At 40.2% G+C, this 23099-nt stretch overlaps 1 protein-coding gene across 3 annotated transcripts in view; it reads left to right on the top strand.

Annotated features, from left to right (window-relative positions):
- Positions 1-22292, top strand: part of ZDHHC20 (zDHHC palmitoyltransferase 20) — a 77424-nt gene extending 55132 nt beyond the window's left edge. For 2 of the 3 annotated variants that reach the window (XM_073339964.1, XM_073339981.1), the window contains exons 8-14: positions 7163-7198; positions 8990-9122; positions 10474-10600; positions 11807-11896; positions 13794-13909; positions 14525-14602; positions 16185-22292. In XM_073339964.1, coding sequence (XP_073196065.1) covers positions 7163-7198; positions 8990-9122; positions 10474-10600; positions 11807-11896; positions 13794-13909; positions 14525-14562 — 540 coding nt within the window. In that variant the 3' untranslated portion in view covers positions 14563-14602; positions 16185-22292. The remainder of the gene's footprint in view (positions 1-7162; positions 7199-8989; positions 9123-10473; positions 10601-11806; positions 11897-13793; positions 13910-14524; positions 14603-16184) is intronic. The other variant, XM_073339972.1, reaches the window with a different exon arrangement.
- The last annotated feature ends 807 nt before the right edge of the window (positions 22293-23099 follow it).

The following is a 23099-nucleotide window of genomic DNA, read 5'->3' as shown; positions in this document are numbered from 1 at the left end:
TTGTATAAGACTACACAATACGTTCGGAGTAGCTACACTTGAAACAGTTGTTCTTTTGATGTCTAGGAAAGATAAATGGTGTTAGTAGTCATCCAGGCTGTACACACAATTCTACGAAATGCTACGTTTCAGTATGATATATTGATTTTACATTGTGGCCCATCAGTGTAGAGCAAAAAAACTGAGGGGGAATTGAGTGTCAGTGCCTTGCAGGATCAGGCTCTATGATTGTATTCAATCAGACATGTTACTGATTTCCTTATTAAAACATTGCCTTGGCAAAATTCTCAAAATGTAATGATCTAACTCTGACATTCAATCTTATTGAATATGCTCTATTTCATCTTTAATTTGTTTGTGAATGTGGCTCAACGTGGATGTGGCCCTCTGTATTTTACAGATCAGTGGGGGAGCAGACATGCAGGAAAGAGAACTGATTTGCTTTGTCACCTCACTTCATAAGTCTTATTACAGTGGAAGTCTTGTGTTTGGACATTAGGCCATAATGAGCATTATTTAATACCACCCATTTACAGAAAATCTCTTCCAAGGCCCATCAGACACGATAGTTGAGTGGACTTCTCTGAATGAAGAGAGGGAACTTAAGAGTTTCTTGTGTAATCGTTAGTCGTCACTATTCCCTGCAAGAATGCGTCATTTCTGATGATTGACTGTTTTAAAAAAAAAAAACCAAAAAAAGTGGTCTTATCTTACTCAGCAGTACTGCTTCATTTGTATATTCATAGCATCATAGAATAACAGTGTTGGAAGGGACCTCTGGAGGCCATCTAGTCCAACGCCCTGCCCAGAGCAGGATCAATTCCAGCTAAATCATCCCAGCCAGGGCTTTGTCAAGCCTGACCTTAAAAACTTCTAAGGAAGGGGATTCCACCACCTCCCTAGGTAATGCATTCTGGTGTTTCACCACCCTCCTAGTGAAAAAGTTTTTCCTAATATCCAACCTAAACCTCCCCCACTGCAACTTGAGACCATTACTCCTTGTCCTGTCATCTGCTATCACTGAGAATAGTCTAGATCCATAGTCTTTGGATCCACCTTTCAGGTAGTTAAAAGCAGCTATCAAATCCCACCTCATTCTTCTCTTCTGCAGACTAAACAATCCCAGTTCCCTCAGCCTCTCCTCATAACTCATGTGTTCCAGGCCCCTAATCATTTTTGTTGCCCTTCGCTGGACTCTCTCCAATTTATCCACATCCTTCTTGTAGTGTGGGGCCCAAAACTGGACACAGTACTCCAGATGAGGCCTCACCAATGTCGAATAGAGGGGAACGATCAAGTCCCTCGATCTGCTGGCAGTGCCCCTACTTATACATCCCAAAATGCCATTGGCCTTCTTGGCAACAAGGGCACACTGTTGACTCATATCCAGCTTCTCGTCCACTGTCACCCCTAGGTCCTTTTCTGCAGAACTGCTGCCTAGCCATTCGGTCCCTAGTCTGTAGCGGTGCATTGGATTCTTCCGTCCTAAGTGCAGGACTCTGCACTTGTCCTTGTTGAACCTCATCAGATTTCTTTTGGCCCAATCCTCCAATTTGTCTAGGTCCTTCTGTATCCTATCCCTACCCTCCAGCGTATCTACCACTCTTCCCAGTTTAGTGTCATCCGCAAACTTGCTGAGGGTGCAATCCACACCATCCTCCAGATCATTAATGAAGATATTGAACAAAACCGGCCCCAGGACTGACCCTTGGGGCACTCCACTTGATACCGGCTGCCAACTAGACATGGAGCCGTTGATCACTACCCGTTGAGCCCGACAATCTAGCCAACTTTCTACCCCACCTTGTAGTGCATCCATCCAGCCCATACTTCTTTAACTTGCTGACAAGAATACTGTGGGAGACAGTGTCAAAAGCTTGGCTAAAGTCAAGGAATAATTCGTCCACTGCTTTCTCTTCATCCACAGAACCAGTTATCTCATCATAGAAGGCAATTAGATTAGTCAGGCATGACTTTCCCTTGGTGAATCCATGCTGACTGTTCCTGATCACTTTCCTCTTGTCTAAGTGCTTCAGAATTGATTCCTTGAGGACCTGCTCCATGATTTTTCCGGGGACTGAGGTGAGGCTGACCGGCCTGTAGTTCTCAGGATCATCCTTCTTCCCTTTTTTAAAGATGGGCACTACATTAGCCTTTTTCCACTCATAGAATCATAGAATATCAGGGTTGGAAGGGACCTCAGGAGGTCATCTAGTCCAACCCTCTGCCCAAAGCAGGACCAATCCCCAATTAAATCATCCCAGCCAGGGCTTTGTCAAGCCTGACCTTAAAAACTTCTAAGGAAGGGGATTCCACCACCTCCCTAGGTAATGCATTCTGGTGTTTCACCACCCTCCCAGTGAAAAAGTTTTTCCTAATATCCAACCTAAACCTCCCCCACTGCAACTTGAGACCATTACTCCTTGTCCTGTCCTCTTCTACCACTGAGAATAGTCTAGAACCATCCTCTTTGGAACCACCTGTCAGGTAGTTGAAAGCAGCTATCAAATCCCCCCTCATTCTTCTCTTCTGCAGACTAAACAATCCCAGTTCCCTCAGTACGTTAGCTTTTTCCACATCCTCTGTCACTAGGTTGCCTCCTCATTTAGTGAGGGGCCCACACTTTCCTTGGCTTTCTTCTTATTGCCAACATACCTGAAGAAACCCTTCTTGTTACTCTTACCCTCGCTAGCTGCAACTCCAGGTGTGATTTAGCCTTCCTGATTCCATTCCTACATGCCCGAGCAATATTTATATACTCATCCCTGGTCATTTGTCCAATCTTCCACTTCTTGTAAGCCTCTTTTTTGTGTTTAAGATCAGCAAGGATTTCGCTGTTAAGCCAAGCTGGTTGCCTGCCATATTTACTATTCTTTCTATACATCAGGATGGTTTGTACCTGTAACCTCAATAAGGATTCTTTAAAATACAGCCAGCTCTCCTGGACGCTTTTCCCCCTCATGTTATTCTCCCACGGGATCTTGCCCATCAGTTCCCTGAGGGAGTCAAAGTCTGCTTTTCTGAAGTCCAGGGTCCGTATTCTGCTGCTTTCCTTTCTTCCTTGTGTCAGGATCCTGAACTCGACCATCTCATGGTCACTGCCTCCCAGGTTCCCATCCACTTTTGCTTCCCCTACCAATTCTTCCCGGTTTGTGAGCAGCAGGTCAAGAAGAGCTCCGCCCCTAGTTGGTTCCTCCAGCACTTGCACCAGGAAATTGTCCCCTACAGTTTCCAAAAACTTGCTGAATTGTCTGTGCACCGCTGTATTGCTCTCCAGCAGATATCAGGATGATTGAAGTCGCCCATGAGAACCAGGGCGTGCGATCTAGTAGCTTCTGCGACTTGCTGGAAGAAAGCCTCGTCCACCTCATCCCCCTGGTCCGGTGGTCTATCCCACCACGACATCACCCTCGTTGCTCAGGCTTCTAAACTTAATCCAGAGACTCTCAGGTTTTTCTGCAGTTTCATACTTGAGCTCTGAGCAGTCATACTGCTCCCTTACATACAGTGCAACTCCCCCACCTTTTCTGGCCTCTCTGTCCTTCCTGAACAGTTTATACCCATCCATGACAGTACTCCAGTCATGTGAGTTATCCCACCAAGTCTCTGTTATTCCAGTCACATCATAATTCCCTGACTTTGCCAGGACCTCCAGTTCTCCCTGCTTGTTTCCCAGGCTTTGTGCATTTGTATATAGGCACTTGAGATAACCCGCTGATCGCCCCTTGTTCTCAGTATGAGGCAGGAGCCCTCCCCTCTCACAGGCTCCTGCTTGTGCTTCCTCCCGGTATCCCGCTTCCCCACTTACCTCAGGGCTTTGGTCTCCTTTCCCCAGTGAACCTAGTTTAAAGCCCTCCTCACTAGGTTAGCCAATTATTCAATTACATCTGTTTGCTTTAGTGATTAAAACAGGTATGTTTTAATGCTTCTTATGTCTGGTAGCACTGCACAGCCAACATACTTGGAAAGATTGAGCAGGATTCAGTACAGCAACAACAGAACTTTTTTGATTATGAGAATGGGTCTAATTTGGCATGCAGAACTTTGATATTCAAGAGTGGAAAGAACCCATCTTCACAAATTTCAAAATGAAGTGCTTGCAGTAGGAAAAACATCTTTTAATTGTAAACTTGCACACACTTGTTATCGAAATCATTGAGACACAAAATCCTGAATTCTTTCAATGCTTTTCTTACAATCACTTTTCAGAGTAAAACTATACTTTATACCTATATTCAAGCCACTTATACACTCCTTAATTTAATATACCTAAAATAAATTATAATGAGACTAAAATAGTAGACCATTTTAATAAGACTTCTGTAGAGCGATGGTGGCACCTTCATCAGCATGGCTTGCAAAATTCACTTGCCTGTGGTGAGTAGGAAGCTTTTCTAGATGAATGCCATCAACTTCTGCAGAATCTAAGACTTGATTGCTATGCGTGATTTGTTTTCTGTAAAATATTCTAGTCTCAGTAGTTGTTAAAAAAACAGAACAAAAAAAAACCTTCCAGATATGAACCAGGTATAACTGATGTGGTGCTGTCTGCAGACTGTCCTCTTCAGTGCTTCTGCTGCTGCTCATATCTCTCTCACAAAGCAAAGTGAAAATTGATCAGGCTTGTTAGTTTTCACTGTTCCTGTTGGGGACCTTTGAGACAGCACTGACCCAACATGGACAAGTTTCAGATGAAATTTACTCTGCTGCATCTTGGGAAAGCTCTGCGCAAAGGCAGAAGATGGATTCAAAAACAGAGCCTGGTACAGGGGTTCTTAGATTTTAAAGTGATGAGACCATATATAGGTACATAGATAGGATAAGGGCGACAGCAGCACCCTCACATCAGCCAGTAGGCTCTGGGACCAGAGTTGGGGAACAGAGCTATTTCTTTCTCCCAGCAGCCAGTGGGGAATGGGAACTTCATACTTACCAAGCATACCATTATGTGGACACTACAAAAATGGAGTCCTCGAGCAGGTCTAAGGACAACATCTTAGTAGAAATCCCAAATCTCCTTTTGCAACAGCTGCAGGCAGGGAAAGGAAGACTGGCGGGGGGAAGCTTAGAGTCTCACATGGGCATTGCTACTAGCCAGTAGGGCCCTTCATTTTAGTTGAGTCCTCAGGCTATTAGATGCTTAGAAAATCCCTATACATGAGAGGGCCTGTGTGGAGTGAGGGCAGTATGAAGAAAACAATGAGATCAGAAAATCTTCCATGGGGAAGGTGAATAGAAGTCACAGGAGAGGAGGAGTTGGAAACAACTTTTTTTTTTTAATCTACTTGGCTATTTTGTTATGCGAACCATCAAAAAATATCTTTACCAGAATGAGTTCTGCCCCTGTTAGGTAAAGACTTCCTAAAGTTCAGAACAGCAGCAGCAATTTAACCACAGTATTGACCACGTCCTGATCAAATTTCATTTCGAAAACTAAATATTTTGCTTTGAGAAAATACTGTTTTCCAAGAATTACTTTTGTTTTACAGAAATATAATTCCAAAATAGCCAGGTGGATTTTTAAAAATTGTTTTATTAAAAAAAAAAAAAAGAGAGTTGTCACACTGAGGATATGTGCCGTCTTTCATGAAAGTTGTATTATAATTGCTATCAGTCCTTGAAAATGTGTTTTTACAGTGGAAAAAACTGACTTACCTTGAAGTTCTCATACTTCTACAGTTTTTTGAGAATTTGTCTCTTGTTACTTAGCCTGCAAACTCTGATGACAGACCCTTGGCTATCCTGCCTTCCTGGAATAAAAAGCACCTCTGTAACTTTCTTGTTTACTCTGTGGATCTGTATTTCTTAATCTTCAAGCTGTGTCCCCCAGAAAGAGGGCAACCTATCTTGGGTTGGAAAGAGGCTTGGCTACCCCAGTGTGGAGCTCAACAGAGAGAAGCAATTAGAGTATCTCCTCCACTGACCCTGGTGTCAAGAGGTCAAAACATGGCTGGTTCTCTTGAAGAAAGGAGAGAATGGGAGCCCTAAGAAATGGAAATTATCGATAACTAAAATGGCCATACGTAAAGATGTTGGGAGGTCAAGGAGCCTAGCCTTGATGTGTTGGTGGAGAGAGCAGTGGTACCTTGCTATCTTAGGCCTTGTCTAGACTTGGATGTAAGATGTGATGTTAACTAACACATTTTAAAAGTCTTGTTAGACAAGGGACGCTGCCTTTAACGTGCTAAACTGTTCAAGTTAAAGCTTAGGCTTTTGTTTGATCAGCTTTACATATGTTTAAAGCAGTGTGTCTTGCCCATGCTAGACTTTTAAAATTATAGTTAACGTGTGCTAACATCACACTTGAAATCCGAGTTTAGACAGGGTTTTATTGTTGCAGAAGGGGAAGCCTAGAGTTTTTCCGTTAACTGGTGGGAGGCATCCCAGATCAACGTGTAAGACGCTTTTGCCTTCACGCAAAAGGACACTGTGGGAGAGGGAACATTATCACACGTGCATTTGTATGGGCAGTTTTTATTTTTTTAGCTATGACTAGAGAAAACGAGAGAGAGAAACCATTTTATTCTGCCTCATTTAGAGCCTATTCTTAAATGCTTTACTTCCCCAGCACAAATGAAAAACAAACATCATCTTTGAGTGGAAAATTTTTCCGTCTTCATATTTACAACCCCCTGATTGACAACTCCACTCTGTGGTAATGAGTATATTGGAAATGCAGATAGATGTGTAGTCACTAAACTGTACAGCATTTGTTTTGCACCTCTGAGGTATGCTGAGCTTGAGTTATTTTCCTGACTCCTGAATATTCTGTTCATATTCAATGTTTTTTAAACCTCAGCTACAAAATTAAAAGACTGCTAGATGAAAACTACTGATTGAGAGAGCACCTGATGCAACTGTATTGGGAAAGCTGAAAAAACATGTTGAAAGCACCCTATACATGGTATAAATGTTGCCAGTTACACACACCAACAGAGCACTTTAGGCTTTCAGAAAAGAGTTGGCAATCTGTTCCTGCGCATTTTGCTCCAATTTTCTTTGTGAATGAAAGATAAGACTTCTAATGGGCATTAGAACTTTGCATGTTTTAGAATACATGTGCACACTAACCATTGCTTTTTCAAACAAAGCGTGTGCTGTTTTCTAACATTTGTCTTGAAATAATACTGGTATATAATAAATTGTCTTTGTTTGCGCAAAGCTTTGCCGCAGGAAATCTGCAGAGAATTGTCCAAAGGTAAAATCCTGTGTTGATGTGATTAATATAGAAATTGTTCCTACTGTGTTTTTTCTAATCCATTCATTTGTGATAGCTGTTTACATTGTTACCTAATGGAAAAAAACATGTAATCCTTTCTCCGTATAAGACAGGTGGTATAGAGTGTTTGTGTGTTTGATTTAATTGAAATGTATGGCAGATAACCTAGAAAAGAAATCAACATCAGATAAGTATGTGCTGGATGGGCTAATGGAAAATTAAATGGCAATAATACCAACCACACCTTTGGATAAAAATAGATATTCTAATTTCCAAATGCTGTTAAAGGTCAACTTCTTAAAAGTATTGAGTTTTTGAGCTTATGTAATTAAACCATTTATTGTTTCAAAAACCCATTGGCCTATTGCAAAAGTATACAGCAAAGCCTAAAAATAGATAAGGAAGAAAGTGAATGCCTAATATTTGTGTTTGTTTTTTAAAATCATGTTTTGTACCTGACGTACTGAAATTGTAGTTCAAGAAAAGCTGATCTACATAAAAGCGTGATCTCTATAATTTTGCTATGGGTGCAGGCCTGTTGTGATTTGCTGTGTAAGTGCTGGCTGTGTTTTAAGATGGTCTAACTCAAGCAACTAGGCCTAGATCAACCAAGGGGACTTAGCCCTGCTATCTAAGTTAGCCAGTAGGAATTGGAGGAGAGGGGTGGGGCTTATGCAGCTCTCTCACTTTGACATTCTTGACTATGAACCTCATAGATTCCAAGGTCAGAAAAGACCTTTGTGATCATCTAGTCTGACCACCTGTATAACACAGGCCATAGAACTTCCCCAAAATCATTCCTTTTGAACTAGAGCCCAGGTCTCCCACCTCCCAGGTGAATGCCCTGACCACTGGCTTACTGGGGGGAGCCACGGGCATTAGCAAGTCCTCCTCCTCTGTTTTGTGCAGGGCCCAATCCAGTAAGTGTGCTCTTAGGTGACCTTTGAGAACACCCAGGATGTGGGTGCTATAGGTAACCTAGGTATTGGAATGCCCAGTTTGAAGATCCCGCTGGGGCTTAGGCATTGAGCAACTCAGGACTTGCACAACTTTGCACATGCCCACTGGCAGAAATTTAGGCACCTAGGGAATTTAAGCACTTTCAGGGTTAAGCGGCTGCTGAGCAAAGGGTTTGAGGATCTAAACTTTGGACTTAGGCACCTAAATCCCTTTGTGGATTTAGCCCCTAATGTTTCCAACATTTAAAAATATTTTAGACTAGACATTGTGTAACTAGTCCAGTTCCTCTCTACTTTTTCTGCCAGTTTTGGGGCATATTAACAGGGACACTGTCAACTTAAAATCTAGTCAGTTTTTAAATTAAAAGTAGTTTAAGCACCTTCCTTCTCCGAGTCCCTCTCTGGGATTCTTATGGTTTCACAGTCCAAATTTTCCTGTTTCTAAAAACAATTTTCCCTCCCCTGTTGCTGTCTGGAAGAACCACCCTAACATGAAAGAGATTATACCAAAAGTGCTATCAAATGTACAAAGCAAATACTGCTCACTTCCAGTTATGTTGGTGTTTACAAGGAACAGTAGGTAAAATTCAGACAGAATGGGGTTACCATCAGGCTAATCACTGTGATCCACTGCTCTGAACCAGCTTCAGATAATATGGAAGAGAGGCTTAATAGTGATGCTGCATATTATGCAAAGTTAAGGGGAAAAAGCTTCGGGGGGGAAATAACTGTAAAGTAGAATGTTTAGTGAGGATGCTGGATTATTTGCTTAAAAGGGTTAATATTAATCTTCATTTTTTTCTCCCCCCAGAATGATCTGCCAGACTCACATGCAAAATTCCATGTACTTTTCCTTTTCTTTGTGGCTGCCATGTTCTTCATCAGCATACTGTCACTTTTCAGCTACCACTGCTGGCTAGTCAGCAAAAACAGATCAACAATAGGTCAGTTAATTGGAATATGTAGTTGCCTTTTGGCCAGAAAACTGATACTGATGTGAGCATGAGGTCTGCAGGAAGTGGCATAATGTTTAAGGGAAATTCTAAAATCCTGCAGAGGGTGGAACATTTTCAGTGGAAGTATTTAATTGAAAGGTTCTGTTGTGAGATAATTGAGTGTAAAGAGTTATCTGTCTGGAACCAAAGGTGTGGGTGCACGATGGATGTCATAAGCTAGCATAATAGGTCCCTAATCCCTGATTGGAACCCATAGATTACCACAGTACAAATCATTTGTATTACAGTAGCACCCCAGGGCTCCAACTGAGATCATGGCCCCATTGAGCTAGGTGGTGTACGTAGATATAGAAAGACACAATCCATGCCCCAGAAATCTTATGAGGTAGATAGGGAAGAAAAGAAGGGACCTTGCTACTAGAAAACTGTTTTTGTAAAACACTCAAAGTAATATGGAAAAATGGAAATACTGACAAATATTTCCTGACAAACATAATGATGCTTCCCTTGCCTGCTGTAAACTGAGTCTTGCTGGTCAGTACAATGAGTGTTTTTTTCTACCATGTGTTCAAGTTAAAGCACTTGGATAACATCTTCAAAAGTGCTTATGTGATTTTTGGAGCCCAAGTCCTATTGATTTTTTTTCAGTGATTTTTTCAGATTTTTTTTTTATCAATCAGATTATTCACTCAGCTCTAGTTGCAGCCTTTCCTTCTGATTGTTGACTTTGCTTCTGTTAGACAGGCCTTCTCACATCAAGATTAGACTATTGCAATGCGCTGTACATGGGGTTATACTTTAAAACTATTTGGAGATTGAAGCTGGTACAGAATGCAGCAACTCCCTTATCAAACAGCATCTTGCTGGGAGTATGCAACACTGGTGCTCTAAGATTGGTACTAACTGCCTAGTGGTTAATTTATTTGTAGATTAGTTTTAATGCTGCAGGGTAGTTATTATAAGACTAATTATTGTCAGGGTCTCAGATTTTGTATTTGTATTCTTTTTACTGTCAAATGTAAATAAAATACAATAAAATAGACATGTTATGAAAGCATGTCCCATATCAAATTTAAAATTTTACCCTTCATTGCTGTTATGTCAGTTACCTTGTTAGATCTTTGCCATATTTTTAATTGCTAAAACTTGACATCAGTGTTTTTCTGTAATGCATTTTAAGGCATTGTTGATATTAGTTTCACTAAACTCACTGTCTGAATGTCATGTATTTTCCTGTTGCCTACAGTAATCATAGTAATGAAGAAAAATTGTTGGTTCAGTTCCATGCTTTTGAAGAACATTGCTTTATTTAAAATTGTTAATTTCCTTTTTTAAATAGAAGCATTCCGGGCACCCACATTTCGAAATGGCCCTGACAAAAATGGCTTCTCTCTCGGATGTAGCAAAAATCTGAAAGAGGTTTTTGGAGATGAAAAGAAGTATTGGTTGCTGCCTGTTTTTACAAGGTATCAACCCTTATGGGACCCATGGATTCCACTACTTTTAAAAAACAAACAAACTATGCATAACTCCTGGAATTTAGGGGTTAGTGGATGAAAGTGTACAGTAAGCAGCTGAACAAACTTCACTGAGGACCATAATCTGAAGAGTTAAACCCTGAGCACAAGGGAGCTTAGGGCCCTGCCAAACTGAGATGTTGAAAACACTTCTTGAACAGTGTTTAGAAAGATGGTAACAGTTTCAAATGACAGTGGGCTGGTGCCTTACATACAGCAGGACCCCAGTAACACAAAAGACCAGACCAGTGAACTCTCAGGCTTCATCTATGCTACAAAGAACACTGATGTAAGATGACATTTTTTAGAAACAATTTTAAAAATAGCTATGGCTGAGACAATTTTGCCTTCAGTGTGGACCACACATAATTAGATTAAAAGTATTAGGAGAAAATGTTCCGAGACTAAGCAATACAAGGCTCTGTCTATGGTAGAGAAATTGACAAATAATTTCCCACCAGTTTTAATACCATTTCAGCTGAACCTGTATTTAAATGGGTGTTTAAAACCGCTAGGATCTATAGCGTAGATGAGCCTCTGGCAGCCAGATCAGTTTTTTTTTTTCTTCTATCATTTTAATTTAGACTGGCTTCAAAAGCAGGTTTATCGAGGGTGTGGTAAAAATAGGTCTGGCCACTGGAGCCTTGCCTACACTACAGCTCTTGCCAGTTTAAATGCCAGATAATCTGCATACATTTGTACAATGGGATGTGTGAATTTCTCTCTCATGCTGTCACACACACTTTTATACAAAAGAAATCAGTTACTTTTGGGTCACGTCCCAAAGAATCCTCTCAGTAGTTCTTACGAAAATCTGTAGTCTGGTGCTGCGACTCAGTCATGACAGACAGCCATCTCTTTAGGCAGAGAAGGGCAAAAGTTATTTCATCGGCCTGCCCAAAAACACAGAAACTGGCTGCAGTATTAGGTGGTCTGGCCACATAGTGTAACGGTAGAACTTTGCACTGGCATGCAGGAGACCTATGTGCAGTTCCTGTTTTCACTGGGGTTTGGAGTGCAGCGTCGCACTTAAGCTAACTAGTTCTGACACGTGACATTTGATTTTCATGCAAGTACCTATTCAGCTGGATTTACCTAGCTCATTTTAATACACCTCTAATATTGGTTTACTTAATGTTTCCTTCATCGTTGTAGCTTGGGTGATGGTTGTAATTTTCCAACTCGCCTGGTGATTATGGATCCAGAGCAACTTACTGTATCAAGCCAAAATGAACCCGCCAAAAGGTATTTACTTTCAGATATTTATTTTGTATTTCCTTGCTTGTATTTATGTCTCATTTCATCTTTCATCTGGCAAATAAACTAAGTGTAAGTTTGAAAGGCCACTTTAAACTAGTTGTACCCACCGGTAGGTCCTGAATTAGTTTGCAGTCCTTCATAGGTGGATGGGGTGGGTTCAGGAAAAATTGTGGACAGCACAATGAAGAGGTCTCCTCAGTGCAAAGCAGTGATCAAAAAAGAAAGGAATAAGTTATTTACATGACCGTGTTAAGGGGATAGACACCAATACCAAAAATACAAATGGATAGATTGATGATAGGGCCCTACCAAATTCACAGTCCATTATGGTCAATTACATGGTCGTATGATTTTTAAAATTGTAAATTTCATGATTTCAGATATTTAAATCTGAAATTGCACGGTGTTGTGATTGTAGACGTCCTGACCCAAAAGAGGGTTGTGGGGAGAAAGGGAGTTGCCAGTTATTTTAGGCGAGTCACAGTATTGCCACCCTTCTGCGCTGCTGCTGGCAGCGGTGCTGCCTTCAGAGCCGGGCTGCCAGAGAGCAGCAGCAGCTGGCCTGGTGCCCAGCTCTGAAGGCAGTGCTGTCACCAGCAGCAGTGCAGAAGTAAGGATGGCATGGTATGGTATTGTCACCCTTATTTCTGCGCTGTTGCTGACGGGGCACTGCCTTCAAAGCTGAACGCTTGGCCAGCTGCTGCTGCTCTGAAGGCAGCTCAGAAGTAAGAGTGGCAATACCACAACCCTCCTACAATAACTTTGCAACCCCCCCCCTTCCCCCAGTACTCCCTTTTGGGACGGGACCCACAGTTTGAGAAATGCTGGTCTCTCCTGTGAAATCTGTATAGTATAGGTTAAAAGTACACAAAAGACCAGATTTCACAGTCCATGACCTGTTTTTCATGGCCATGAATTTGGTAGGGCCCTAATGGTACAGCTTCACCTTGAACACTTTCAGATTTGGTTACTTCTCAAGAAGAACATACTAGAAAAGTTCCAAAGATTAGCAAATAATATAATTTGAAGGCCTATGAGAAGGGATTTGAAAAGACTAATATAATATAATTTTAGAGAAGGATTAGAAAGATGTTGATGTGTATAAAGTAACAAATTGGTGGTGTTTTTATCATTTCACATCATCCCATAAATGCATAAACAAGGGGACACTCAAGCCCTACCTGTTTGAGGAAATTGAACTGTTGTTGGCAACGATTTTTAGGAATTTGCTGATATTGAAAAGTGTGCTAGTTTTGAGAGGACAAAACTGTCTTCAGTATTCTTCAGAAAGCTGGATTCAGACTTGGTGAAGATTTGTACCTGTACATGGAACTAAGTGTTTCTGAATTGGTATTATTGTCCAACCTATACTAGCACTTAAGGGAGATCCATGGCTTAAATCATTTTGGCAACAGTTCTGTTTTCTAGTGTAGATGGGCTTTGGAGAAATTAAAAGCCAACTTTTGTAAAATAAATTAAATATACTTCTTTTATGCAACATAACTAACCTGTGGAACTTGCTTAAACTTAAACGTTATTTTCGTAATTTATATGGCAATCGTGTAGGTGAAATCACAAGATGAATGCAGCATGGAGTTCTGAACAAGGCATTCCTCAGTGGCCAATTTTCCGTTCTCCCCATGAGAATAGTAAATGGCCTTAACCAGTCCAGACAGAGGCTATTTTCACTGAAGCAAGTCTATACGTGAATTAGGTTTCAAACGAGCAAAAATATACTTAATTTCCAGTTACATTGCCTGGGCTATTTGGTGTTTTTGTTTTACTTTTAAGTGAATTTTATTAAATTTTTCAATAACTTATGACTTGTATGCTTATTACAAAATCTAACTGTGGACAGTACTTCTGTGTACTCTGTTTTCAGCTCTGGAGCCAGTCAGCCCTTTCCTGCCAGGCCACTCAGTGAGTCACAAAATCGATTGTTGGACAATGAAAGTCAGTGGGTAGAAGGTGGCTCAGAAGAAGAAAATGTTAAATCAGGTAGAATTTATGAAGTAGAGGGTCACATTTCATCTGGTATCATACTTTAAAAATCCCTTAGGAAAACATAGCTGAAATATAAAGTTTAGTAAAAAAAAAATTAATGGGTGGAAAATTTGTCAAATGGAATCGAGTCAATATTTTATTTCTAGAATGAGGCTAATTTGTGCATCATAATCTAATCCAAAATTGAAATTGAAAAAAGAAAAGGAGGACTTGTGGCACCTTAGAGACTAACAAATTTATTTGAGCTGTAGCTCACGAAAGCTTACGCTCAAATAAATTTGTTAGTCTCTAAGGTGCCACAAGTCCTCCTTTTCTTTTTGCGAATACAGACTAACACGGCTGCTACTCTGAAAGGAAATTGAAGAGTTCCAACTTTCTAGTCTCCTGTTCTGGATGTTCCCGTTTGGGATGGGTTTGTGCTTTGGTTTAAAGGGAGGACAAAATTACTTCTGTAAAATAGAGAAGGTGGGTGAGCCAATATCTTTATTGGACCAATTTCTGTTGGTGAGAGGGACAAATATATGCAGCACTGTAAACTTTGTTGTGACGCTGTTATCACTGTTCTCTTGTGAAATATATACTTTATATGGTGATCCTCTCACTTTTTAGGTGCAAAAAAGCATGTTATAGTTTCACTGGAAAGCTGATCTCAGTCTGTTAATGACCAGTTATCTCAATGAGAAAAAGGTAAGATCAATGTAATTGATTATTGTACACAGAAACAGCAAATAAATTACTTCTGGCCATCTGAAGCCATAAAATATCCAGTCTGTGAATTCGGAGAACTTCTCAAAGCTTCTTAATAAAAAGTTCTCTCTTCGGTGCATCAGCAGTGCTAGAGGTGTAGCTCTACGTAGCATTCTGTCTGCAGAGTAATATGGGGGATGGCTAGTCTCTTCCTCTGTCTGATTAAACAGCAGAGAACCTTACCTCTTAATAGTCCCATCCTCTGATTTATTTGCTTCAGAAGTAATTAAGGTCTGATAGTAACTCAGTTCAGCCTTCCCTGAGCAAGGGTAGATTTAAGGATAGAGTCCAGTGGATAAATGAACTGGAGGCTCATTTGTAGAGCTGAGCATGAGGTTCCTGGGACAGAGCCATAACAGCAGGAGGGGATGGAACTGGAGAAGTGGATAGGAGGTGAAAACCCCATAACAGTGGATTTGTGGGCTGAGGTGACTCAGCCCTTCCCCACAGTTTGGTCTGCGAGCAGGCCAAAGAATTCCAGCCTTACCCACCAGTGGAAGGAACTCGCTGCAGAGGCAATTCCAGGCTAAATGCTTTCTTGAAGTTCTGGAGCAGCTTTTCCTAAACAACATATTGTTTTGTCTTGCTCTTGCTTATGAAGTCAGAAAAGCAGTGGGTGTGAGATAAATCATAGAATCATAGAATATCAGGGTTGGAAGGGACCCCAGAAGGTCATCTAGTCCAACCCCCTGCTCGAAGCAGTACCAATTCCCAGTTAAATCATCCCAGCCAGGGCTTTGTGAGCGATCCTGCTTCAGTGAGCGATCTCTGCTTTCCTGCTTCAGTGAGCGATCTCTGTACACAGAACAAATGGCTCTGCTTAGTCACACTTCAGATTGACAGTGATGTTATTTTTCTGTGTATGAAATGGTTTCTGTATATACTTTTCTTCTTTGATATTTGAGAAATATGAGGTGTGCTGCTGCATACATGAAAAGTCTGTATTTCCTGGGTACATTTACTATGACTAATTTAGATTGTAATAGTGACTTTAAAAAAAGCTGGTGGAATTCTGTAAGGAAAATGCAATGAGAAAGTATTCGTAAGAGCAACAGATTGTATACAGACACAAAACTGTTATTTGTTGTTAGTTATGATGTACAATTTTATGTTGTTAAAGAGAATTTAGGGGGACCATCTATTGGCGTCCTGTATTGTAAGTTCCACATTGCACTTCCCTGGTTGCCAAAGCAGGAGAAATAGGGAGACTGAGGTCCTTTGCAGGAAGCTGGGTAACCGTTGTAGGAAGAGAATACAACTGATTCAGAAAAGCAACGCTACTTAGGACAGCACATAAGCTTGTGCTTAAATGTTGCCCTGAATAGAGATAAGAACATGCTTAAGTACTTTTATGAATCAGGGCCTTACCTTAGGCAGAGAGCTTGAAATTACATGTTTTTAAAATCTTATTTGTAGAACTTATTATAAGATAGGTAGATATAATTCCTAAATAGAAACTGATCTACATTTTTATTAAAGTTAATGTTACACTTCCACTAATTAACTTATTTCCTTTAATTAGGTTTCTGCGACACATTTGTGCTTGAATATTAATTTTGTTTGGAAGATGTTGCTCAGTAACATGGAACAGTGTGAACATGTTAAAGAAGATTTATGAGAAATTGTTTTTGTACAGTACAATGAACGCTTGGAAGCACTGCTGCAGAGCAGGGAAGTAAGACAGATGCCTTAAGATTATTAATATGCATTTATGCAACATTGACTTATATACTGCTACAAAAGAGCCAAATCCTGAAGTGTCCTGCGCGGGTGAGCAAGCCCAAACAGAGCAGAAACTGTGCATTGCTGCTTTGGGGGGATAGATCTGCCAAGACCCAAGCAGGCAGATCCCATATTCCTGTGCACTGCAGAAGTTACTTCCATAGCAGGTCTCCAGGGGACCAAGAAAGGGGAAAAGTGGATGTGTTGCCCACAAACACAGAGCATGGCCAGCGAGTCTCCACAATGTAGCTACACGTGGCCCAAACACCATGTAAGGGAAGAGCAGCACGATGTATCTTCATCTTTTCCTAGTACCCAGTGGTGGCTGATCACACGCTTACTACCCCTGTACCCTGGCTCTGTAGTTCTGTGTGGGTTAAAGACTCCTTCCTTCAGCCGTGCTTTGTTGCAGCAAAATGCCAAGCAAGTAAAGCTCTTTCACTTGGGCTCCACTTGTTTGCTTCAGGATTGGGCCCCCTAGTAATTTGATTTCTTTAATCATATCAGGAATGTAACTCCGTAAAGTGAATTTCCATTTAGATATAGTAACCTAAACAACAATTTTACTTTTCCTACAGTTGCCTCTCAACATACAAAACATTGTCAATCCAGAAAGGAGCTAACAAACTAGTACACTTTTCTGTTAAGGGGTGTAGAAGGGATGTACAAGGCAGTAACAGAGCAGCAAGATCCTAGTGGCAGCAAAAATCTTATTGTAAGTTTTGTACTGTATTAGAAAATGGAACTGGAGGAGATTACTGCTTTTTATATTGAACACTTGATGCTTTATAAATATTGTTTTATATTTGCTTTAGCTTTTTAATAAAGACAGAAGGTGGGCTTTTTTATTGTTGGCTCTAAAGTACCATTTAGACACAGTTCAAGTATCTGTGATGAAATATAAATGTTGGATCATGCATTTGGGGAATGCATTGGAAGTTTGTTGTATGCTTTAGTCTGCTGGTTTTTACTTCCATTTTAAGTGGAAGTGACTGAAAAATAGCTGAAATAAGCACTTTACATAATTCTTTATCTTGTTCACGAAAGGCAAGTTATGTTTTTCCTATGTAGGGAATATAGTGCATCCAAAGCTCGAGACCCACAGCAAACAACATACTCACATTTCTTACTCCTATTTAGAAAAGACTACTAATGATATTTATTTTTCGGTGGTACTGACATTGCACCCAGCAAACTTGAAAAATGTCCCTTACTTGTCAATTTCTTTATTCCACTATATGGTATCTGCTGATCCTGAATAAGTGCAATTGGGTCCGCTTGAAACTGCAACTGCTCTGCTGCCTCCAGTCCATCAGGGCTGAAGGGACCAACCTGTATGTCTTTGTCCCTGGGCTGATTCCTTCCAAAACCGAATGTGTGTTTTATGGCAACACTAAGGTTAAAGTTGGGGCAGGATTTTGCTCTCACAGTCTCTCTGGAGTTAAAACAGTACCTACTCCTTTATATTTTCAAGTACTGTTTAAAGTGGAATGGATCTGAGAATTTTTAAGCATGCTCTGGTCACTAGCAAGTGTACTTATGGAAGGAAATTAATTATCCAAAATTGCACTTTTCAGAAGTCTTGCAAAATGTCTCTCCAAATTTTGTACTACTTTTGTCTAAAAAGTGTAGCACCTACTAACTTCAGAATTCACAAAAAAAATGTGCCTTCTTTTGAGCTACAAACCCCTTTTCCCTGAAATCTTTCAGCCCGTCTCAAATATTGGCAACTTCTGCTTAACTGAAAATAAAAAAACAAAGTCATCAAATTCTAGCAATCAGCATGTTAGGTTTGAAAAGAGAGATCGCCCCATCAAAATGTCCTATGGCTAGGGGAAAGGTGCACTGGGTTGAGAACCAGAAGACCCTGATTTCATCTCCCCTCTTCCACTGATGGGTGTTAAGGGCTGTGAAACACCCCAAGCTGTCACTGCAGAAAACGTGACTATGGGTATTTCCCTCTGCATCTTACAGGTGAGCTAATTGAAGATCGAAGACGTTGCAGAGGGTCATTTCTGGCAGAGCAGGGAATAGAACCTAGGTCTCTACTGTGGCAAGCTTTCCTACTTAACAGTACTGCCTTTAAGAGTCTAAAAACACTGCGTTAATGGTATCTGTTTAGTATACCAGTATAATTGCATCCACACTAGAGGGTAACACCAATTTAACTATATTGGCTTCTAAACTGATACAATTTAAAGCAGTACAAAAGCTGCGTACAGACAAGCCCTCAGAGATTAAGCCAAATGTCCGTGTGTGGTTTCCAGTGAGCAATAGTTTCTTTGGGAGCATTCTTTCCTCTGCATCTCAGATAAGCCATTAATGATGAATTGAGACTTCCATACAGAACTGGTGCTCCTGATATATAGATCTAGATACAGATATAGATAGATTTTTAGTGCCATAGTATGCCAGTTTTTCTGACGTTTTGGATAAGACTAGTATGAGAGTAGCACACTCTTGATTCTGGTGAAGGAGTAGTTGTACTTGGATGTAAAAGCAGATAGTATCTGAGGCCACTTTTACGGGATGTAAAACATCATTGGGTGGTTCAACAAAGAGTCCCCTGGTTCAGCTCACCCTTCTTGGAGAAGTGATTGCCACAAAAAAGATAATATTGATGGAAAGGAAATACCATGAAACTGATCTTAAAGGGTGCCAAGCTATGGGCTCATAGAACTAAATAGTATCCACTGGCCAAAGTGGTGCATCTCTCTGATACAGGGAGTCACCTTTGCTGTCTTTTTTGAGAACTGACATAGGGGCTCTGGGTATACAACAGGTACAGCACGAAACAGGATCAAATCTTCAGGGCCGTCATTTGGAGAGCAACCCTATTGGCAGTTCACCATGCATAGGCAAGAGTGAAGGAAAGTGAATTAAAGGCAGAAGGGGAGAGAGCCAGGAATAAAAATAAATTTTGGCAAGAAAGAGAGAGATGGGGTGGGGGAGAAGCTGTTTTGCTGCTGAGTGGAGTTATAAACTCACTGCTTCCACGTTTTGCCTTACAGAGGCAGGACAATCTGTGAGAGCAACCTACTGAGCAAGTCCTTTCAGCCCAGGCCTTTCTATTCAACCACTCAGAGACTTCCAGTCACTGCATCAAGGGAACCCCACCCATTCAGGATCAGTGGATGTGTTCTTGAGACAATGTGATTATAGCGAGTGCTGGATTGTGTTTTATAAAAGCTGTTCAATATGTGCAAGTACAGAAATACTGAGATGACAACTAAGGGCTTGTCTACACTGGCAATTTACAGCGCTGCAACTTTCTCGCTCACGGGTGTGAAAAAACACCCCCCCCCGAGCGCAGCAAGTTTCAGAGCTGTGACGTGCCAGTGTAGACAGAGCACCAGCGCTGGGAGTGCACCCCTCAGGGAGGTGGGTTTTTGGAGCGCTGGGAGAGCTCTTTCCCAGCACTCTGCCGCAACCACACAAGCCACGTTACAGTGCTGCTGCAGCAGTAGACTGGCAGTTCCAATGCTTAAGCCTTCCCATCCCTCCACTATGCAGCCCCAAATAATATTCCAGTTATTTGGTTGCTGGAGTATATTGGTACCATTAGAATCAGTGAGCTTAGTGTTTCTTAAAGCTGTATTGTATTACATATATGTAATATGCTTTGAACTCCCAGTTTGAGAGCAAAAGCCTGACATAAAGCTCTTCTCTCTTCCTGTGTAAGGGTTTCCTTCCATTTCTGAACCCTTAAGATGATAAAGAAGTACCCTTAAGGGGGAAAGATGAAACAAATGAATCTGTTAGAGAATTGAATTCAATTTGGAATGCTTTTGCTTATGTAACAATAGCTGCATTTACAATTTGTACCACATAATCAGACTGTTTTAAATAGTGGTCTTCTGATTCTTCGCAAATTTGTATGATGAATGTAGAAACAGAGACATGCTATCTATCTCAGAATTTGATATCAGTAGTTTATAAAAAGTAATCTTTGATCCCAGACTTCCGCTGACTGATTTTTACTAGGTAATTCTAGAAGAAATCTTTTGACATGACTAAAGTTTGTAGCTGTCTGATTTGAGGAAGTACACTCTAATGTGTTAGTAAGCATACCCAAACTGCGTGGCATGCATAGGTAACAAGCTACTCTTAGCACAGCATATGTCAGAATTAGGCACACTAACACTTGCACTTCTTTGAGTTTTAAGTATCTAAATTTTTCAGGTACTATTCAAGTCTAAGTTCATGCTTGAAACAGATTTTAGTATGTTTATAGTAATTTTTTGTGGACATTTTTCTGCATCACTGAAGCATTGCAGTTTCAGCTCAGTGGAACCCCAGGAGTGGAATGGAAGTAGCATTTGTAAGTAACCATTAATTTCTATTGCCAGACTGTCTAATGAAGGATAAGGCTAGTACAGTCAGTCTTCAGTTTGAGCAGCAACCAACCAAATTCAGAAGTATCTTCTGAATACGAAGTTTTACATTACAGTATAGTTTGTGGAACCCAGACCAAGTTTTAGGGATTCAGCCATCCATTTAAAAAGACTCCAAATATTTCAATTACTGAAATATCTGTAAACAGATCGCCCGGGAACCATTGTTCACCATACCTGAAATGTAATTAGATATTGAACACACAGGGCATCTTGTCAGTATCACTAATTGATACCAAAGAGAAGCTGCAGTATGTAAAGTTTAGTATAATACTGAAAATGTTTACTAAGTTCATTTCTATCCATTTATTTTGTATGTAGGGACAGCTTTTTGTATGTGTGTTTTTCTTTAGTATAGAGCTGTCATAATCTGTAATGAAAATGCAGAATGTAGTTATAGTGCATCTTAACATTAATGATAAAATTTGTTTTAGGTTAGACTTAATAAAACTGATTTTTGCAGAGGTTACTTGAATCTTGTCTCTAATAGGTAGCAGAATCTGACCATGTTTACAAGATTGTTTTAATTACTTGGTTTTCAGAAGATGAGATTTACCAGCAGAAACTCAGATGAATGCATAGCACCCATGCAAATGTGCTGGGAAATGAGTATCAGGATCTCCTGCTTGCTGGCACCAAAGAGTTAATGGTGACCAGCAGACTTCATACTGTTTACATTATTTAGGTTACAATATACTTAAGTGCTCAACATACCTCTGTTGAGCTCTTCCTGCTGCATCAGCTCTAGTCAGGTATTCTAAGAAAATCAGATTTCACGGTAATATTTTTAGGATCAGTCTACATTATGGTTCAGACAGAGAATAGATAAAACTCATGTATGCTAGTCCTTTATTAAGAATTTGTCCCATTTAAATTGTGAAATAAATATCCCTGAGTTATTTCTGCAGCTCCTGTATTTGCCAGTGGGCATGTCATCTACAGTGCACTGTAATGGCAAAATCCTGGGTGTCTGCAAATATCTTACTTCCATGTAGTTAATTGCAAGTGTACGCAGCACACTGAAAATAATTATTAATTATCTGAAGTTAATTATACAAGAATAAATATGTAATAAATGACACATTGTATTTTTTGTATGTTGCCAGTAGGAACATTCCTATGCACAAAGAAAACATGTTGCCATTTATAGTTTAATACTTTGAAGTGATTTTTTTAAATGGGCTTTTATAAATTAATGAAATATACAAAAAACAAAAATTAATTCTGCCTGAGTTCCTTCATATTTTAATCATACCTTGTAACTTCTCCATATGTGTATTATTTTCCACCACTGTACTCTTAGGTTATTACTTAATGTTGAATGTTTGCATTCAGACTTTTGTAAATCAAAGTTCAGACTTACATATTTTATCTAAAATTACAATTCACGGTTTAGGCAAAACTTGCACCTTTTGGGGCCCTCTTTTCCTAAGTGGTAAAATATTAAGTTATGACATGACCTCACTGAATGCAAAAGTGACTAAATAAAGAATGTGAAATATTCTGAAAATAAACTGTTTAAGTGTGCATTTATGTGGCAGCAAGGGAAGCTTGTTTGACCTGTTGATGGAAATCTAAAACATTTTGTAAAGGGAAGACAAAATTCTCCTCTCTAATTTTGTTAGAGACAGGCCATATGCATGGTGTGCTTTACAGTACCGATAAGACACACTGCCCCACAGGGTTTACAGTCCAAAACAGGAGCAAATGACAACATGGTAACTGTTAGTTCTGACCCATCCTGTTTTAATCATCATACTGATCTGTCTAAAGGAAAATCTGGTTCTGAAATTTCAGAGTCAGAGCTGCCACTATAGAGAATTAAAACAAATATGCATTCAGAATAGTTCAGGGGTAGCTCAAATCTATTTTCTACAGGGTACTCAAAACAACTGTTTCACTTTTTTGGGGGGAGGGAGGGTGTAACTTAAGCAGCTGGAGGCTTATTTTGTGACACCGTTTAGTCCAACTGATGATTAGTTTTGTTTCCTCTTGAACAGAATTTATCCCTATGAAAGAAAATATACCAATAGGTCAGCTGTTGTACATTAAACTAAACAGGTTGATTCTGAAATACAAACTCAGTTTTAAAAGGAAGTGTATGATGGCTTTCAGCTACTTATATTAGTTAATTTATTGTGCCCCTTGCCAGTACTAGGGTCATTATGAAGTGATAGTACAATTTGGCCTTTTGGTGTTTCAGGTACTATAACAACATAACAAATAGTAATTAAAGCTTAGTAATAGTGGTCATTTAAATTCATACTCCTGGAGGAATTCTGCGCCACTGCATGTGCACAGAATTCATGTCCCCTGAAGAT

This window comes from Lepidochelys kempii, chromosome 1, assembly GCF_965140265.1.
Source record: "Lepidochelys kempii isolate rLepKem1 chromosome 1, rLepKem1.hap2, whole genome shotgun sequence".
NCBI lineage: Eukaryota > Metazoa > Chordata > Testudines > Cheloniidae > Lepidochelys > Lepidochelys kempii.
The sequence above is the reverse complement of the archived record's forward strand: the minus strand, read 5'-3'. Positions and strand labels throughout refer to the sequence as shown.